This window comes from Marmota marmota, unplaced genomic scaffold, assembly GCF_001458135.2.
Source record: "Marmota marmota marmota unplaced genomic scaffold, marMar, whole genome shotgun sequence".
Lineage (NCBI taxonomy): Eukaryota > Metazoa > Chordata > Mammalia > Rodentia > Sciuridae > Marmota > Marmota marmota.
In genome coordinates this window covers 56,565,675-56,584,588 of record NW_026000174.1, presented here as the reverse complement: position 1 = coordinate 56,584,588, position 18,914 = coordinate 56,565,675, and the positions used below count along the sequence as shown (strand labels likewise).

Here is an 18,914-nt window from a genome sequence, read left to right as displayed (position 1 = left end):
GACAGGGGTCTAGGAGACAGAATGAGAAGAAACAGTCCGTCGTCATCCCTGGGAGCCAGAGAGCTCACCTGTTGTGACAGTTTTGGACATGGGAGTTCCCAACGTCGCATTGCCTATTCCCGGAGTGATGGAGAATTTATATGAACTTCCTGGACTTAAGCCTGTGATGGTACACTCTGTTTCATTTGTTACAATCATCCTCCATTCGTTGTCCCTCTCATTCTTTACTGCATATGTGTACTCAGAAGCTGCTGTGTCATTGTTTTTCCAGCTCAGGACCACGCTGGTTGGACTGATGGAAACAGCATCAATGTCAAACACAGGACTGGGTGCTGTTTATAAGTTGTTTTCAAGGAAAAAGAAAAAAAATACATTAGAAAATACATGTAAGTGTCGGGTCAGCTGTGTCTACTATTCAAAAGCAAATCTTACAATGACACTTTCATTTCTCTTCATTTGCCCCTTAAACTTTCCTGCAACAAAAGGCATTTAAATACACATATGCACCTGTATGAGCATGTGTCCCACAAACAGAGGCTGTAAAATGAGGCAAAACTCATAGAGGTTGGCCTTGATGTCTGTGACTTGAACTCAGAGTTAACTCTGTCTAGCAGCAGATACAAAAACAGATGTAAGAGGCAAAATGAGTCACTCTCCCAATTCTCAGGAAACTCTGTATGTAGAGAGATGGCATAGGATGCAGAAGCATGTGGTAACCATTTTGCCAAACCTTGACATCACAAGGAGGCCCAGACGTAAGAGCAGCTCTTGGAATCCCAATCTGAACTTAAAGACCTGCTCTACCTGTTAGCAGCGTCACCTGCAATCTGTCCCTTGAAACACTCACTCTCTGGTTCCCCTGTTGACAGGCCTAACACACCATCAAATGCAAATGATTACTACTGGCCACCATAACATGAGGAACAAGACACCAGACTTGGACATTTAGAACTCTGGGCTAACACGCCATCCTGCTAGTCACTAGCCTTGTAATTTGCTCAAAGTCATCTCATCTACCCAACATCACTTTCACCATCTATAAAATTGCAGAAGTCCAGAATCATAAACTAAAGAAACCTGTTATGGTTATTAACATTATAACATGTGTGCATCTTAATGAAATTCAACATTAAGCAGTAACCACCAGAAACCATATAAAATACAGATGCTGTGGCCTTTATTCTCAAGGAGCTTCTAACTGACCCCAAATGAGCAGAGAATTTCCAAGAGACACCATCTTGGCATGAGCATGGAGAAGTCACCTCATCTGGCTCATAGGAGGTGAGAATATTTATCCAATCAGTGCAAAAGGGCAGGAGACGTGATCAAGAGAAGGGAAAATGGAACAAACAGGAATCATCTCAGGGACCACGATTCAAAAAGTTTCATGACATGAAGTTTCCTCTTTCTAAAGCAACAATTGCCAGTGTCGTGCTGCCGTTTACATTCAGATGATGATGGTGAGGAGGATCATGAGAAAACAAGAACAGCTGCAGGGGCAGAGGGAGCAAGAACAGCAGCACCCTCTTTGGGGACCAGTCGTCTCCCTGACACTGTGCTAGGGCACCATTTTCAAGGAGAAAGAAATTTCTGTCACTCATTCAGGGGAATCTGGGAAGGTCTGGGAAACTGATTCATAAGTTTCAATAGTTCAGAAAAGAAAGAAATGGGTTTCTTTGTTTGTTTGTTTGTTTGTTTGTTTGTTTGTTTCAAACTCTATTTCCTACATTTGCTATCATCCTTCAGCCTGTTCGTGTGAGATATCAGGGTAACTGACTGGCAGACACCACTGCACCATCCTTGCCTCCCTGGAATGAATCCCACTTCATCACAGTTGAATGGTCTTTTAACTGTACTCTTGAATCCAGCTTCCAGCATTGGGTTAAGGATTTCTGCACCTGGGTTCCCTGGGGATCTTGGCTCGAAGGCTTCATGATGCTGCTGCTGTCCTTGTCTGGTTTCTGTATCAGGTTGAATGCTGTCCTCATAAAAAAGTTTTTGAAAATATTCTCTCCTCTTTGATGTTTTGGGGAAAAAATTTTAGATAAATTGATATTAATTCTTTTTAAAATAGTTCATAGAATTCCACAGTGAGGCCATCAGGTCTTGGACCTTTCTTTTAATGGGAAATGTTTTATCACTGATTCAGTTTCCTTATTCACTGGTGATCTCTTTAGATTTTCTCTCTTCACACTTCAATCTTGGTTGATTTTTCTGTCAACGAATTTATTCCTATCTTCTGCTTTGTCCAACCTATTGGCACATAATGGCTAATGATGTCTCTCATTATGCTTTGCATGTCTGTAGTGTCAGTTGTAATGTCCCCTTCATTTCTGATATTTAGTAAGTCCTCAGTCGTTTTTTCTCTAGATAAAAGTTTGTCAATTTTGTCTTTTCAAAAAACAAACTCTTCCTTTTCTTGATTCTTTAATTATCTTTCTAGTTTGTTTCTTTTTTTTTTTCTTTTCTTTCTCTGATCTTTATTATTTCCTTTCCTCTACTAATTCTGGGCTCAGTATTTCTTATTTTTCTTGTTCCTTAGGTGCAACACTTGTTAAGATCTTTATTCATTTTGATATACTTATTTGATGCATAAACCTCCCTCGTAGAACTCTTCTTGCCATATCCCATAGCTTTGCGCATGTGATGTTTCCACTGTGATTTTCCTCAGTAAATTTTTAAATTCCCTTTTAATATTTTTATTGAACCTCGGATTGTATAAGAGAATAATCTTTAGTTTCCATACACTTCTAATTTCCAAAGTTCTTTTGTTTTGCAGTTCTACATAGACAAAATGCATTTATTTTATTTATTTTTTATGTGATGCTAAGGATCAAACTCAGTGCCTCATGCATGCTAGGCAAGCGCTCTGCCACTGAACTACAACCCCACCCCATAGTTTCCAAAATTCTTGTTACTAATGTCCACTTTTATTGTGATGATTAGAAAAGATGCCTGAGATAATTTCAGTATTCTTATATTGTTAAGACTTGTTTAGTAACATCCCATATGATCTATGCCAGATAATGTCCCATATGCAACTGAGAAAAATGTATATTCTGCAGCTACTAGAGGGAAAGTTCCATACATATGAGTTAGGTCAACTTGGTCTCAAGTACAATTCAGATCTTTTTTTTAAATTTTGGCACTTTTAATCTATCATTCCACTCACTCATGGACTGTAAAGTTTCTGCTGAGAAATCTGCTTCTGGTCATATTATAACTACATGATATATTATTTGCTTCTTTAATTTAAAGATTTCAAGATCCTGTCTTTGCCTTTTATATTTGATTGATTAATTATAATGTGTAGGGGTAGCATTATTAGAATTCGATATGAATGGAGATTTTTGTATTTTCTATATCTTGATATTTATATCTATTTCCAGGTTTGGAAAGTTTTATGCCATCATTTATTTAAGAAAGCTTTCTAAATTTTTTATTTTTTTAAATATTTTTATTTGTCAATGGACCTTTATTTTTTAATTTATTTATTTCTATGTGGTGCTCAGAATTGAACCCAATGCTTCACACAAGCCATGCAAGCACTCTATCACTGAGCCACAACCCCAGCCCATACTCTTTTGTATTCTTCTTCTCCCTCTTGAATGCCAATGACTTCAACACTTGCTCTTTGGGTGCTACCCCATAAATCCCAAAAGCATTCTTCATAACTTTTCTTTTTCTCTCTCTTTCCACTGTATATTTTCACATAAGTCTCTTCAAGTTCCTAGATTCTTTCTTCAGCTTTATCAGCTCTGCTGATGGTGCTCTCTAAGGCACTGGTCCTTTCAGTCACTGTATTTTTCAGCTCCAGGATTTCTGTTGGATTTTGTCTGTACTATTTCAAACTCTATGTTACAGTTCCGATTTCTGGTCACTTATTACTATACTCACTTCTTTGAATTCTATCTCTGTCGTCTTCTAAAGTTCACTGGGCTAACCTAGAGGAGTTATTTTGAATTCCTCAGAATTCAAACATACATCTCTATCTCTTTTTATCCAGTTAATAGCACTTGTTACTGTATCTCTGGTGATATCATGGCCTTTCTCATTATTCTTAATCCTGGTGACTAGACATTAATGTCTATGCATTTGAAAGATGGGGATCATTCCAGTCTTTGTAGACTGGTTTTATCTGCAAGGACCATCTGCTATGTTCCCAAAAACCAGCACCACTGTGGCCACGGAAGCGCTTGGGGGTCTCCTAAGACTGAGACCAATTTTTAAAACACCACTGATGAATGTAATTTCCCTAGGTACTCCTAAAATTTCCCTAATGCCCAAGGAAAAATTCAGTAGTCTTTTTAAACTGCTTTTGAAGAAGAATTTTATCAATACCTAATAGCCTTACAGAACTAACAAAATCATTACATCACAATGAAAATAATCTACCTATACAACGTTATTAGGTAACTAGTTATATAACTTACAAAATCTGCAGACCAGCAGGTCTTATACTTTTTTGGATTAAGGACCTATTTACCTTCTTTAAAATCAGGGATCTGGGGAGCTCCAGAATACTTTCGTGAAGATACCTGAGACACTCATCCCTGTGGCTCCTTTCTCTAGTTTTCTTTTGTTTTAAAGCATTGTGTTTCTGGAAAAGATTTTCTTTAATGAAATAATTGCCTAGCTTTAAAAAACAAAAAAATCTGTGGCTAGGATTGTGGCTCAGTGGTAGAGCATGCGCCTTGCATAGGAAAGGCCCTGGGTTCAATCCCCAGCACCACATAAAAATAAACAAAAGTACTGTGTCCAACTACAACTAAAAAAGAAATATTAAAAAAAAAATGCTGAAGGACACTGGTTTGAAATCTACCTATTACATGACCTGATAGGATAATATCAAGTTGTGTAACCAAAAGGTCGGGTTTCCAAAGACTTCACCAGCCAATGAGTCACACACCAGCCTCAACATCTAGAAAACCAACAAAGATCCTGTTCTCCCTTCTTACCTGGAAAAAAAAAATCTACTCATTTGTCAAATACTTTTTAATTTTTTTTTTTTTGGTTACTTTCACCTTAAAAAAAAGGAAAAGAGCTAAACTTCCAGCTATAACAAGAGACTTAGGGTACTGATATCCAACCTACGCCATAATCTAAACTGCCTAATATGATCTAAAGTCTAAATGTCATTAGGCTCTTCTGTCATTTGAAACACACATGTTTTCTACAATACATACCAAACTCTCCCACATAAAAGAAACTCCTGGGAATAGAAAAACAGCATGGATTTCCTGAGGATACAAAATTCCATAATTTGCGGGTAAATGAATGGAACTGGAGAATATCATGCTAAACAAAATAAGCCAACCCCAAAAACTCAAAGGCCAAATGTTTTCTCTCATATGCAGATGCTAATGCACATTAAGGGTGGGGCATTCGGGAAGAATAGACTTACTTGACATTAGGTAGAGAAGAGTGAAGGGAGGGGAGAGGGAAGGAAGGACAGTAGAAAGGATCAGGCATTATTACCCTATGTACATATATCACTACACAACCAGTGTGATTCTACATCATGTCCAACCTGAAGAATGGGAAATTATACTCCATTTATGTATGATGGGTCAAAAGTGCATTCTACTGTCACATATAACTAATTAGAACTCAATAAATAAATTATTTAAAAGCTAATACAGAGTGAAATTATCAAAACATACTTAAGTGTCTCTGCACCTTAAGTCTTAGCAAAAAAGTAGACATGAACCAATAATAGCAAAAAAATATGATTTGTTTTGTTTTTTAAACAAAAAGGTAGAAACAGTTACAACTCCCACAAAACACGCAGACGCTTAATACTGAAGGGTCTGGCCAGCTGAACTCCTGGGATTGACACAACACAGACCCTGTTCTCCTCCTCTAGCAAATGCACACCCATCTTATCACAACTGGCAACCTGAATGGACAGGGGTCTAGGAGACAGAATGAGTAGAAACAGTCCATCATCACCCCTGGAAGCCAGAGAGCTCACCTGTTGTGACAGTTTTGGACATGGGACTTCCCCTCGTCTCATTGGCTATTCCTGGTGTGATGGAGAATTCATATGAAGTTCCAGGACTTAAGCCTGTGATGGTATATTCTGTTTCATTTGTAACAATCATCCTCCACTTGTTGTCCCTCTCATTCTTTACTGCATACGTGTACTCAGAAGCAGCTGAGTCATTGTTTTTCCAGGTTAGGAACACACTGGTTGGACTGATGGAAACAGCATCAATGCCAAACACAGGACTGGGTGCTGTTTATAGGTTGTTTTCAGGGAAAAAAAAAAAAAATTAGAAAAATACATGTAAGTTCAGGTCTGCAGTGTCTACTATACAGAAGCAAATGTCACAATGTCAGTTTCATTTCTCTTCATTTGCCCCTTACACTTTCCTGCAACAAAAGGCATTTAAACACACATATGCACCTGTATGAGCATGTGTCCCTCAAACAGAGGCTTTAGAATGAGGCAAAACTCATAGAGGTTGGCCTTGATGTCTGTGACTTGAACTCAGGGTTAACTCTGTCTAGCAGCAGATACAAAAACAGATGTAAGAGGCAAAATGAATCTCTCCCAGTTCTCAGAACACTCTGCATGTAGAGAGATGGCATAGGATGTAGAAGCATGTGGTAACCATTTTGCCAAACCCTTGACATCACAAGGAAGCTCAAACGTAAGAGCAGCTCTTGGAATCCCAATCTGAACTTAAAGACCTGCTCTACCTGTTAGCAGCGTCACCTGCAATCTGTCCCTTGAAACACTCACTCTCTGGTTCCCCTGTTGACAGGCCTAACACACCATCAAATGCAAATGATTACTACTGGCCACCATAACATGAGGAACAAGACACCAGACTTGGACATTTAGAACTCTGGGCTAACACGCCATCCTGCTATTCACTAGCCTTGTAATCTGCTCAAAGTCATCTCATCTACGCAACATTACTTTCACCATCTATAAAATTGCAGATGTACAAAATCATAAACTAACGGAAGCCGTCATGGTTGGTAACATCATTACATGTGTGCATCTTAATGAAATTCAACATTAAAGAGTAATGACCAGAAACCACATAAAACACAGATGATGTGGCCTTTATTCTCAAGGAGCTTCTAACTGACCCCAAATGAGCAGAGAATTTCCAAGTGACACCATCTTGACATGAGAATGGAGAAGTCACCTCATCTGGCTCATAGGAGGTGAGAATATTTATCCAATCGGTGAAAAAGAGCAGGAGAGGTGATAAAGAGTAAGGAAAATGGAACGAGCAGGAATCATCTCAGGGACCACGATTCAAAAAGTTTCATGACATGAAGTTTCCTCTTTCTAAAGCAATAAATGCCAGTATCAGAGAAGCAGTTTTGGCAGATGGTCACTGGGGTGCTGCCGTTTACATTCAGATGATGATGGTGAGGAGGATCATGAGAAAACAAGAACAGCTGCAGGGGCGGAGGGAGCAAGAACAGCAGCACCCTCTTTGGGAACCAGTCGTCTCCCTGACACTGTGCTAGGGCACCATTTTCAAGGAGAAAGAAATTTCTGTCACTCATTCAGGGGAATCTGGGAAGGTCTGGGAAACAGATTCATAAGTTTCAATAGTTCAGAAAAGAAAGAAATGGGATTTTTGTTTCTTTGTTTGTTTCAAACTCTATTTCCTACGTTTGCTATCATCCTTCAGCCTGTCGATATGAGATATCCAGGTAACACCACTGCACCATCTTTGCCTCCCTGGAATGAATCCCACTTCATCACAGTTGAATGGTCTTTTAACTGTACTCTTGAATCCAGCTTCCAGCATTTACTTAAGGATTTCTGCACCTGGGTTCCCTGGGGATCCTAGCTCGAAGTCTTCTTCTTGCTGTCCTTGTCTAGTTTCTGTATCAGGTAAAATGATGTCCTCGTAAAAACATTTTTTAAAATATTCTCCCCTCTTTGATTGTTTTGGAAATAAAAATTTAGATAAATAGATATTAATTCTTTTATAAATAGTTCATAGAATTCCACAGTGAGGCCATCAGGTCCTGGACCTTTCTTTTAATGGGAAATATTTTACTACTGATTAAGTTTCCTTATTCACTGGTGTTCTGTTTAGATTTTCTCTCTTCACACTTCAATCTTGGTAGATTTATGTGTCAAGGAATTTATTCATATATTCTGCATTATCCAACCTATTGGCACATAATGGCTCATGATGTCTCTTATTATGCTTTGCATGTCTGTAGTGTCAGTTGTAATGTCCCCTTCATTTCTGATATTTAGTAAGTCCTCAATCGTTTTTTCTCTAGACAATTTCCTGGTCACTTATTACTATACTCACTTCTTTGAATTCTTTCTCTGTCGTCTTCTGAAGTTCACTGGGCTCCCCTAGAGGAGTTATTTTGTCAATTTTGTTTCTCTTTTCAAAAACAAGTTTTTCTTTTTGTTGATTTTTGAATTATATTATTAGTTTCAGGGGTTTTTTTAATTCCTTTCTCTGATCTTTATTATGTTCTTTCCTCTACTAACTCTGGGCTCAGTATTTTCTTATTTTTCTGGTTCCTTAGGTGAAACACCGAGTTGAGATCTTTCTTCTTTTTTGATATAGTTATTTGATGCATAAACCTCCCTCGTTGAACTCTTCTTGCCATATCCCATAGGTTTGGGCATGTGATGCTTCCACTGTCATTTTTCTCAGTAATTTTTTAATTTCCCTTTTAATATTTTTGTTGAACCTCTGATTGTACAAGAGAATAATGTTTAGTTTGCATACACTTCTAAAGTTTCCAAAGTTCTTTGTGTGTGGGTGTGTGGTATTTCTACATAGAAAAATGCCTGTATTTTATTTGTTTATTTTTTTATGTGATGCTGAGGATCAATCTCAGTGCCTCATGCATGCTAGGCAAGTGCTCTGCCACTGAGCTACAGCCCCACCCCTTAGTTTCCAAAGTTCTTCATACTAATGTCTACTTTTATATTGCGATGGTTAGAAAAGATGCCTGAGATAATTTCAGTATTCTTATATTGAAGACTTTTTTAGTAACCTCCCATATGATCTGTTCCAGATAATGTCCCATATGCAACTGAGAAAAATGTATATTCTGCAGCTACTAGAGGGAACATTCTATACACATCTATTTGGACAACTTGGTCTCAAGAAAAATTCAGGTGTTTTTTTAAACTTTGGCACTTTTAATCTATCATTCCACTCGCTCATGGACTGTAAAATTTCTGTTGAGAAATCTGCTCCTGGTCATATTATAACTACATGATATATTATTTGCTTCTTTTCTTTTAAAGTTTCAAGATCCTGACTTTGCCTTTGATATTTGATGGATTCATTGTGTGTAGGGGTAGATTTATTAGGATTTGATATGAATGGAGATTTTTCTTTTTATACCTTGATACTTATATCTTTTTCCAGGTTTGGAAAATTTTATGCTATCATTTATTTAAATAAGCTTTCTAAATTTTTGATTATTTAATATTTTTTAGTTGTCAATGAAACTTTATTTTATAATTTATTTATTTATATGTGATGCTCAGAATTGAACCCAGTGCCTCACACAAGCCATGCAAGCACTCTATCACTGAGCCACAATTCCAGCCCATACTCTTGTGTATTCTTCTTCTCCCTCTGGAATCCCAATGACTTCAACACTTGCTCTTTGGGTGCTATCCCATAAATCCCAAAAGCATTCTTCATAACTTTTCTCTTTCTCTCTCCTCCCATGTATATTTTCACATAAGTCTCTTCAAGTTCCTAGATCCTTTCTTCAGCTTTATCAGCTCCGCTGATGGTGCTCTCTATGGCACTGGTCCTTTCAGTCACTGTATTTTTCAGCTCCAGGATTTCTGTTGGATTTTGTCTGTACTATTTCAAACTCTATGTTACAGTTCCATTTCTGGTCACTTATTACTATACTCACTTCTTTGAATTCTATCTCTATCGTCTTCTAAAGTTCACTGGGCTAACCTAGAGGAGTTATTTTGAATTCCTCAGAATTCAAACATACATCTCTATCTCTTTTTATCCAGTTAATAGCAATTGTTATTGTATCTCTGGTGATATCATGGCCTTTCTCATTATTCTTAGTCCTCGTGACTAGACATTAATGTCTATGCATTTGAAAGATAGGGATCATTCCAGTCTTTGTAGACTGGTTTTATCTGCAAGGACCATCTGATATGTTCCCAAAAACCAGCACCACTGTGGCCACTAAAGCAATTGGGGGTCTCCTAAGACTGAGACCAATTTTTAAAACACCACTGATGAACATAATCTCCCTAGGAACTCCTAAAATTTCCCTAATTGCCCTAGGAACAATTCAGTAGTTTGTTTAAACTGCTTTCGAACAAGATTTTTATCAATACCAAATAGCCTTACAGAACTAACAAAATTATTGCATCACAATGAAAATAATCTACCTATTCAACGTTATTAGGTAACTAGTTATATAACTTACAAAACCTACAGACCAGCAGTTCTTATACTTTTTTAGATTAAGGACCTGTTTACCTTCTTTAAAATCAGGGATCTAGGTAGCTCCAGAATACTTTTGTGAAGATACCCGAGACACTCATCCCTGTGGCTCCTTTCTCTAGTTTTCTTTTGTTTTAACGAATAGGGTTTCTGGGAAAGATTTTCTTTAATAAAATTATTTCCTAGCTTTAAAAAACAAAAAAATGTATAGCTCGGGTTGTGGCTCAGTGATAGAGAATGCGCCCAGCATAGGAAAGACACTGGGTTCAATCCCCAACACCACATAAAAATAAACAAACGTATTGTGTCCAACTACAACTAAAAAAGAAATATTTTTTTTAAAAATGCTGAAAGACACTGGTTTGATATTTGCCTATTACATGTCCAGATAGGATGATATCAAGTTGTGTAACCCAAAGGCCGGGTTTCCAAAGACTTCACCAGCCAATGAGTCACACACCAGCCTCAACATCCAGAAAACCAACAAAGATCCTCTTCTCCCATCTTACCTGGAAAAAAAAAAAAAAAAAAAAAAACCTGCTCATTTGTCAAATACTTTTTAATTTTTTTTGGTTACTTTCAGCTTAAAAAAAAAAAAAGGAAAAGAGCTAAACTTCCAGCTATAACAAGAGACTTAGGGTACTGATATCCAAGCTACACCATAATCTAAACTGCCTAATATTATCTAAAGTCTAAATGTCATCAAGCTTTTCTGTCATTTGAAACACACATGTTTTCTACAATGCATACCAAACTCTCCCACACAAAAGAAATTCCTGGGAAAACAAACAGAGCATTGATTTCCTGAGGATACAAAGTTCCATAATTTGCGGGTAAATGAATGGAACTGCAGAATACCATGCTAAGCAAAATAAGCCAACCCCAAAACTCAAATGCCAAATGTTTTCTCTCTTATGCAGATGCTAATGCACATTAAGGGTGGGGCATTGGGGAAGAATACACTTACTTGACATTAGGTAGAGGAGAGTGAAGGGAGGGGAGAGGGAAGGAAGGATAGCAGAAAGGATCGGGCATTATTACCTTATGTATATATATGACTACACAACCAGTGTGATTCTACATCATGTTCAACCTGAAGAATGGGAAATTATACTCCATTTATGTATGATGGGTCAAAAGTGCATTCTACTGTCTCATAGAACTAATTAGAACTTAATAAATAAATAAATAAAATCTTTAAAGGCTAATAATTACTGATATCATCAAAGCATACTTCTAAAGCAGTCTCCAATCTTTAAGTCTTGGCAAAACAGTAGGCATGAACCAATAATAGCAAAAGAAATTTTGAAAACAAAACTGGTGGAAATAGTTAAAACACCCCAAAACACGCAGAAGCTTAATACTGAAGGGTCTGGCCAGCTGAACTCCTGGGATTGACACAACACAGACCCTGTTCTCCTCCTCTAGCAAATGCACACCCATCTTATCACAACTGGCAACCTGAATGGACAGGGTTCTAAGAGACAGAATGAGAAAAAACAGTCCATCATCACCCCTGGGAGCCAGAGAGCTCACCTGTTGTGACAGTTTTGGACATGGGACTTCCCCATGTCTCATTGGCTATTCCTGGAGTGATGGAGAATTCATATGAAGTTCCTGGACTTAAGCCTGTGATGGTACACTCTGTTTTATTTGTTACAATCAAACTCCACTTGTTGTCCCTCTCATTCTTTACTGCATATGTGTACTCAGAAGCAGCTGTGTCATTGATTTTCCAGGTCAGGACCATGCTGGTTGGACTGATGGAATCAGCATCAATGCCAAACACAGGACTGGGTGCTGTTTATAGGTTGTTTTCAAGGAAAAAGAAAAGAAAATACATTCGAAAAATACATGTAAGTATAAGCTCTGCTGTGTCTACTACACAAAAGCAAATTTACAATGTCAGTTTCATTTCTCTTCATCTGCCCCTTAAACTTTCCTGCAACAAAAGGCATTTAAACACACAAATGCAACTGTATGAGCATGTGTCCCTCAAACAGAGGCTTTAGAATGAAGCAAAACTCATAGAGGTTGGCCTTGTTGTCTGTGACTTGAACTCAGGGTTAACTCTGTCTAGCAGCAGATACAAAAACAGATGTAAAAGACAAACGAGTCTCGCTCCCAATTCTTAGGACACTCTGCATGTAGAGAGATGGCACAGGATGCAGAACCATGTGGTAACCATTTTGCCAAACCCTGACATCACAAGGAAGCACAGACGTAAGAGCAGCTCTTGGAATCCCAATCTGAACTTAAAGACCTGCTTCACCTGTTAGCAGCGTCACCTGCAATCTGTCCGTTGAAACACTCACTCTCTGGTTCCCCTGTTGACAGGTCTAACACACCATCAAATGATAATGATTGCTACTGGCCACCATAACATGAGGAACAAGACACCAGACTTGGACATTAAGAACTCTGCGCTAACATGCCATCCTGCTAGTCACAAGCCTTGTAATTTGCTCAAAGTCATCTCATCTACCCAACATCACTTTCAACTTCTTAAAATTGCATATGTACAGAATCATAAACTAACGGAAGCCGTCATGGTTATTAACATCATTACATGTGTATCATCTTAATGAAATTCAACATTAAGGAGTAATGACCTAAAAACCACATAAAACACAGATGATGTGGCCTTTATTCTCAAGGAGCTTGTAAGTGACCCAAAATGAGCAGAGACTTTCCAAGTGACACCATCTTGGCATGAGCATGGAAAAGGCACCTCATCTGGCTCATAGGAGGTGAGAATATTTATCCAAACAGTGAAAAGGGACAGGAGAGGTGATAAAGAGAAGGGAAAATGGAATGAGCAGGAATCATCTCAGGGACCAGGATTCAAAAAGTTTCATGACATGAAGTTTCCTCTTTCTAAAGCAACAATTGCCAGTGTCAGAGAGCAGTTTTGGCAGATAATCACTGGGGTGCTGCCGTTTACATTCAGATGATTATGGTGAGGAGGATCATGAGAAAACAAAAACAGCTGCAGGGGCAGAGGGAGCAAAACAGAAGCACCCCCTTTGGAGGCAGGTCGTCTCCCCGACACTGTGCTAGGGCACCATTTTCAAGGAGAAAGAAATTTCTGTCACTCATTCAGGGGAATCTGGGAAGGTCTGGGAAACAGATTCATAAGTTTCAATAGTTCAGAAAAGAAAGAAATGGGCTTTTGGTTTATTTGTTTGTCTGTCTGTCTGTTTCAAACTCTATTTCCTACATTTGCTATCATCCTTCAGCCTGTTCATGTGAGATATCAGGGTAACTGACTGGCAGACACCACTGCATCATCCTTGCCTCCCTGGAATAAATCCCACTTCATCACAATTGAATGGTCTTTTAACTGTACTCTTGAATCCAGCTTCCAGAATTTGGTTAAAAATTTCTGCACCTGGGTTCCCTGGGGATCCTGGATCGAAGGCTTCTTGTTGCTGTTGCTGCCTTGTCTGGTTTCTGTATCAGGTTAAATGCTGTCCTCGTAAAAACACTTTTGAAAATATTCTCTCCTCTTTGATTGTTTTGGGATAAAAATTTAGATAAATTGATATTAGTTCTTTTTTGAATAATTAATAGAATTCCACAGTGAAGCCATCATGTCCTGGGCCTTTCTTTTAATGGGAAATGTTTTATCACTGATTCCGTTTCTTTATTCACTGGTGATCTCTTTAGATTTTCTCTCTTCACACTTCAATCTTGGTTGATATTTCTGTCAAGGAATTTATTCCTATCTTCTGCTTTGTCCAACCTATTGGCACATAATGGCTCATGATATCTCTCATTATGCTTTGCATGTCTGTAGTGTCAGTTGTAATATCTCTTTCATTTCGGATATTTAGTGAGTTCACAGTCTTTTTTTTTACTCTAGCTAAAAATTTGTAAATTTTGTCTTTTCAAAAAACAAACTCTTCCTTTTGTTGATTTTTTAATTATATTTCTAGGTTGTTTCTTTTTTTTTTTCCTTTCTCTGGTCTTTATTATTTCCTTTCCTCAACTAATTCTGGACTCAGTATTTCTTATTTTACTTGTTCCTTAGGTGCAACACTTGTTAAGATCTTTATTCATTTTGATATACTTATTTGATGCATAAACCTCCCTCGTAGAACTCTTCTTGCCATATCCCATAGTTTGGGCATGTGATGTTTCCACTGTCATTTTCCTCAGTAATTTTTTAATTTCCCTTTTAATATTTTTATTGAACCTCTGATTATACAAGAGAATAATGTTTAGTTTCCATACACTTCTAATTTCCAAAGTTCCTTTTTTTTTGTAGTTCTACATAGACAAAATGCCTTTATTTTATTTATTTGTTATATGATGCTGAGGATCAAACTCAGTGCCTTATGCATGCTAGGCAAGTGCTCTGCCACTGAGCTACAGCCCCACCCCATAGTTTCCAAAATTCTCGTTACTAATGTCTACTTTTATATTGTGACGGTTAGAAAAGATGCCTGAGATAATTTCAGTATTCTTATATTCTTAAGACTTGTTTAGTAACCTTCCATATGATCTATGCCAGATAATGTCCCATATGCAACTGAGAAAAATGTATATTCTGCAGCTACTAGACGGAACGTTCTATACACATCTGTTAGATCAACTTGGTCTCAAGTACAATTCAGGTATATTTTTAAACTTTGGCACTTTTTTTAAACTAAATCATAGATTTTTAATCTATCATTCCACTCGCTCATGGACTGTAAAGTTTCTGCTAAGAAATCTGCTCCTGGTCATATTATAACTACATGATATATTATTTGCTTCTTTTCTTTTAAGATTACAAGATCCTGTCTTTGCCTTTGATATTTGATGGCTTAATTATGTGTAGGGGTAGCTTTATTAGGATTCGATATGAATGGAGATTTTTCTTCCTATACCTTGATATTTATATCTTTTTCCAGGTTTGGAAAGTTTTATGCTATCATTTATTTAAATAAGCTTTCTAAATTTTTTATTTTTTTAATATTTTTTAGTTGTCAATGGACCTTTATTTTATAATTTATTTATTTATATGTGGTGCTCAGAATTGAACCCAGTGCCTCACACAAGCCATGCAAGCACTCCATCACTGAGCCACAATCCCAGCCCATACTCTTTTGTATTCTTCTTCTCCATCTTGAATGCCAATAACTTGAACACTTGCTCTTTGGGTGCTATCCCATGAATCCCAAAAGCATTCTTCATAACTTTTCTTTCTCTCTCCTCCCACTGTATATTTTCACAATATACAAGTTCCTAGATTCTTTCTTCAGCTTTATCAGCTTGGCTGATGGTGCTCTCCATGGCACTGGTACTTTAAGCCACTGTATTTTTCAGTTCCAGGATTTCTGTTTGATTTTGTCTATACTATTTCAACCTCTCTGTTACAGTTCCCACTTCTGATCACTTATTAGTATACTCACTTCTTTGAATTCTATCTCTGTCAGCTTCTGAAGTTAACTGGGCTAACCTAGAGGAGTTATTTTGAATTCCTCAGAATTCAAACATACATCTCGATCTCTTTTTATCCAGTTAATAGCAATTGTTATTATATCCCTGGTGATATCATGGCCTTTCTCATTATTCTTATCCTTGTGACTAGACATTAATGTCTATGCATTTGAAAGATAGGGATCATTCCAGTCTTTGTAGATTGGTTTTGTCTGCAATGACCATCTGCTATGTTCCCAAAAACCAGCACCACGGTGGCCACTAAAGAACTTGGAGGTCTCCTAAGACTGAGAACAATTTTAAAACACCACTGATGAACATAATCTCCCTAGAAACTCCTAAAATTTCCCTAATTGCACTAGGAACAATTCAGTAGTTTGTTAAAACTGCCATCGAACAAGAATTTTATCAATACCAAATAGCCTTACAGAACTAACAAAATTATTGCATCACAATGAAAATAATCTACCTATTCAACGTTATTAGGTAACTAGTTATATAACTTACAAAACCTGGAGACCAGCCGTTCTTATACTTTTTTGGATTAAGGACCTATTTACCTTTTTAAAATCAGGGATCTAGGGAGCTCCAGAATATTTTTGTGAAGATACCTGAGACACTCATCCCTATGGCTCTCTTCTCTAGCTTTCTTTTGTTTTAAAGCATTGGGTTTCTGGAAAAGATTTTCTTTAAACAAACAATTTCCTAGCTTTAAAAACGTAAAAAAATGTGTAGCTAGAATTGTGGCTCAGTGATAGAGGACACACCTAGCATAGGAAAGGCCCTGGGTTCAATCCCCAGCACCACATAAAAATAAACAAAAGTACTGTGTCCAACTACAACTAAAAAAGAAATATTAAAAAAAAATGCTGAAGACCACTGGTTTGATATTTGCCTATTACATGTCTAGATAGGATAATATCAAGTTGTGTAACCCAAAGGTCGGGTTTCCAAAGACCTCACAAGCCAATGAGTCACACACCAGCCTCAACATCCAGAAAACCAACAAAGATGCTATTCTCCCTTCTTACCTGGAAAAAAAAAAAAGAAACCTGCTCATTTGTCAAACAGTTTTTAATTTTTTCTTTTTCTGGTTAATTTCAGCTTAAAAAAAAAAGGAAAAGAGCTAAACTTCCAGGTATAACAAGAGACTTAGGGTACTGATATCCAATCTACACCATAATCTAAACTGCCTAATAGTTTAGGGCATGTGATGTTTCCATTATCATTTTCCTCCGTAATTTTTTAATTTCTCTTTTAATATTTTTGTTGAACTTCTGATTGTACAAGAGAATAATGTTTAGTTTCCATACACTTAAAAGTTTCAAAGTTCTTTTTGTGTGTGTGTGTGGTATTTCTACATAGACAAAATGCCTTTATGTTATTTCTTTATTTTTTATGTGATGCTGAGGATCAAACTCAGTGCCTCATGCATGCTAGGCAAGTGCTCTGCCACTGAGCTACAGCCCCACCCCATAGTTTCCAAAATTCTCTTTGGAAGATGGTTATATTGTGATGGTTAGAAAAGATGCCTGAGATAATTTCAGTATTCTTATATTGTTAAGACTAGTTTAGAAACCTCCCATATTATCTATGCCAGATAATGTCCCATATGCAACTGAGAAAATTGTATATTCTGCAGCTACTAGAGGGAATGTTCTATTCACATCTGTTAGGTCAACTTGGTCTCAAGTACAGTTCAGGTCTTTTTTTAAACTTTGGCACTTTTAATCTATCATTCCACTCGATCATGGACTGTAAAGTTTCTGCTAAAAATCTGCTCCTGGTCATATTATAACTACATGATATATTATTAGCTTCTTTTCTTTTAAGATTTCAACATCCGGTCTTTGCTTTTCATATTTGATGTATTAATTATAATGTGTAGGGGTAGCTTTATTAGGATTCGATATGAATGGAGATTTTTGAATTTTTTATATCTTGATATTTACATCTTTTTCCAGGTTTGGAAAGTTGTATGCTATCATTTATTTAAATAAGCTTTCTAAATTTTTTATTTTTTTAACATTTTTTAGTTGTCAATGGAGCTTTATTTTATAATTTATTTATTTATATGTGGTGCTCAGAATTCAACCCAGTGCCTCACACAAGACATGCAAGCACTCTATCACTGAGCCACAATCCAAACCATACTCTTGTGTATTCTTCTTCTCCCTCTGGAATCCCAATGACTTGAACACTTGCTCTTTGGGTGCTATCCCATAAATCCTGTAAGCATTCTTCATAAGTTTTCTCTCTCTTTCTCTCTCCTCCCACTGTATATTTTCACATAAGTTCTCTTCAAGTTCCTAGATACTTTCTTCAGCTTAATCAGTTCTGCTGATGGTGCTCTCTATGGCACTGGTCCTTTCAGTCACTGCACTTTATACCTCCATGATTTCTGTTTGATTTTGTCTGTACTATTTCAAACTCTCTGTTACAGTTCCTACTTCTGATCACTTATTAGTATACTCACTTCTTTGAATTCTATCGCTGTCGGCTTATGATGTTCCTTGGGATTCCCTAGAGGAGTTATTTTGAATTCCTCGGAATTCAAACATACATCTCTATCTCTTTTTATCCAGTTAATAGCACTTTTTATTGTATCCCTCGTGGTATCATGGCCTTTCTCATTATTCTTAGTCCTTGTGACTAGGCATTAATGTCTATGCATTTGAAAGACAGGGATCATTCCAGTCTTTGTAGATTGGTTTTGTCTGCAATGACCATCTGCTATGTTACCAAAACCCAGCATCACTGTGGCCACTGAAGAACTTCGGGGTCTCCTAAGACTGAGACCAATTTTTAAAACACCACTTGTTAGAGTCTGTAAACAAGTCAGGATGGCACCTGGCATTTTGCCAGAGAAATGTTAAAGTCTGTAAACAAGTCTGGATGGTGCCTGGCAAAATGCCAGAGGGAGTGGTTTGTGAAGTAACACCAGCGAACCATTAAGTGTGGAGATTCCTTATTGGTTGACTGATGTATCTAGTTTATGCTAATTATATAAGCTGTGTGGAATGTATAAATACTGCTCCTGTCCTG

The 18,914-nt window shown here is 37.3% G+C and overlaps 1 protein-coding gene across 13 annotated transcripts in view; it reads right to left on the bottom strand.

The window, feature by feature from the left end:
* Positions 1-18,914, bottom strand: part of Ptprj (protein tyrosine phosphatase receptor type J) — a 166,733-nt gene that overhangs the window by 45,172 nt on the left and 102,647 nt on the right. For 6 of the 13 annotated variants that reach the window (XM_048788826.1, XM_048788833.1, XM_015477921.2 and 3 more), the window contains 3 exons: positions 11,979-12,242; positions 5,975-6,238; positions 69-332 (listed from right to left, as the gene is read on the bottom strand). In XM_048788826.1, the coding sequence (XP_048644783.1) occupies positions 69-332; positions 5,975-6,238; positions 11,979-12,242 (792 nt within the window). The remainder of the gene's footprint in view (positions 1-68; positions 333-5,974; positions 6,239-11,978; positions 12,243-18,914) is intronic. The other 7 variants (XM_048788827.1, XM_048788831.1, XM_048788834.1 and 4 more) reach the window with 3 other exon arrangements.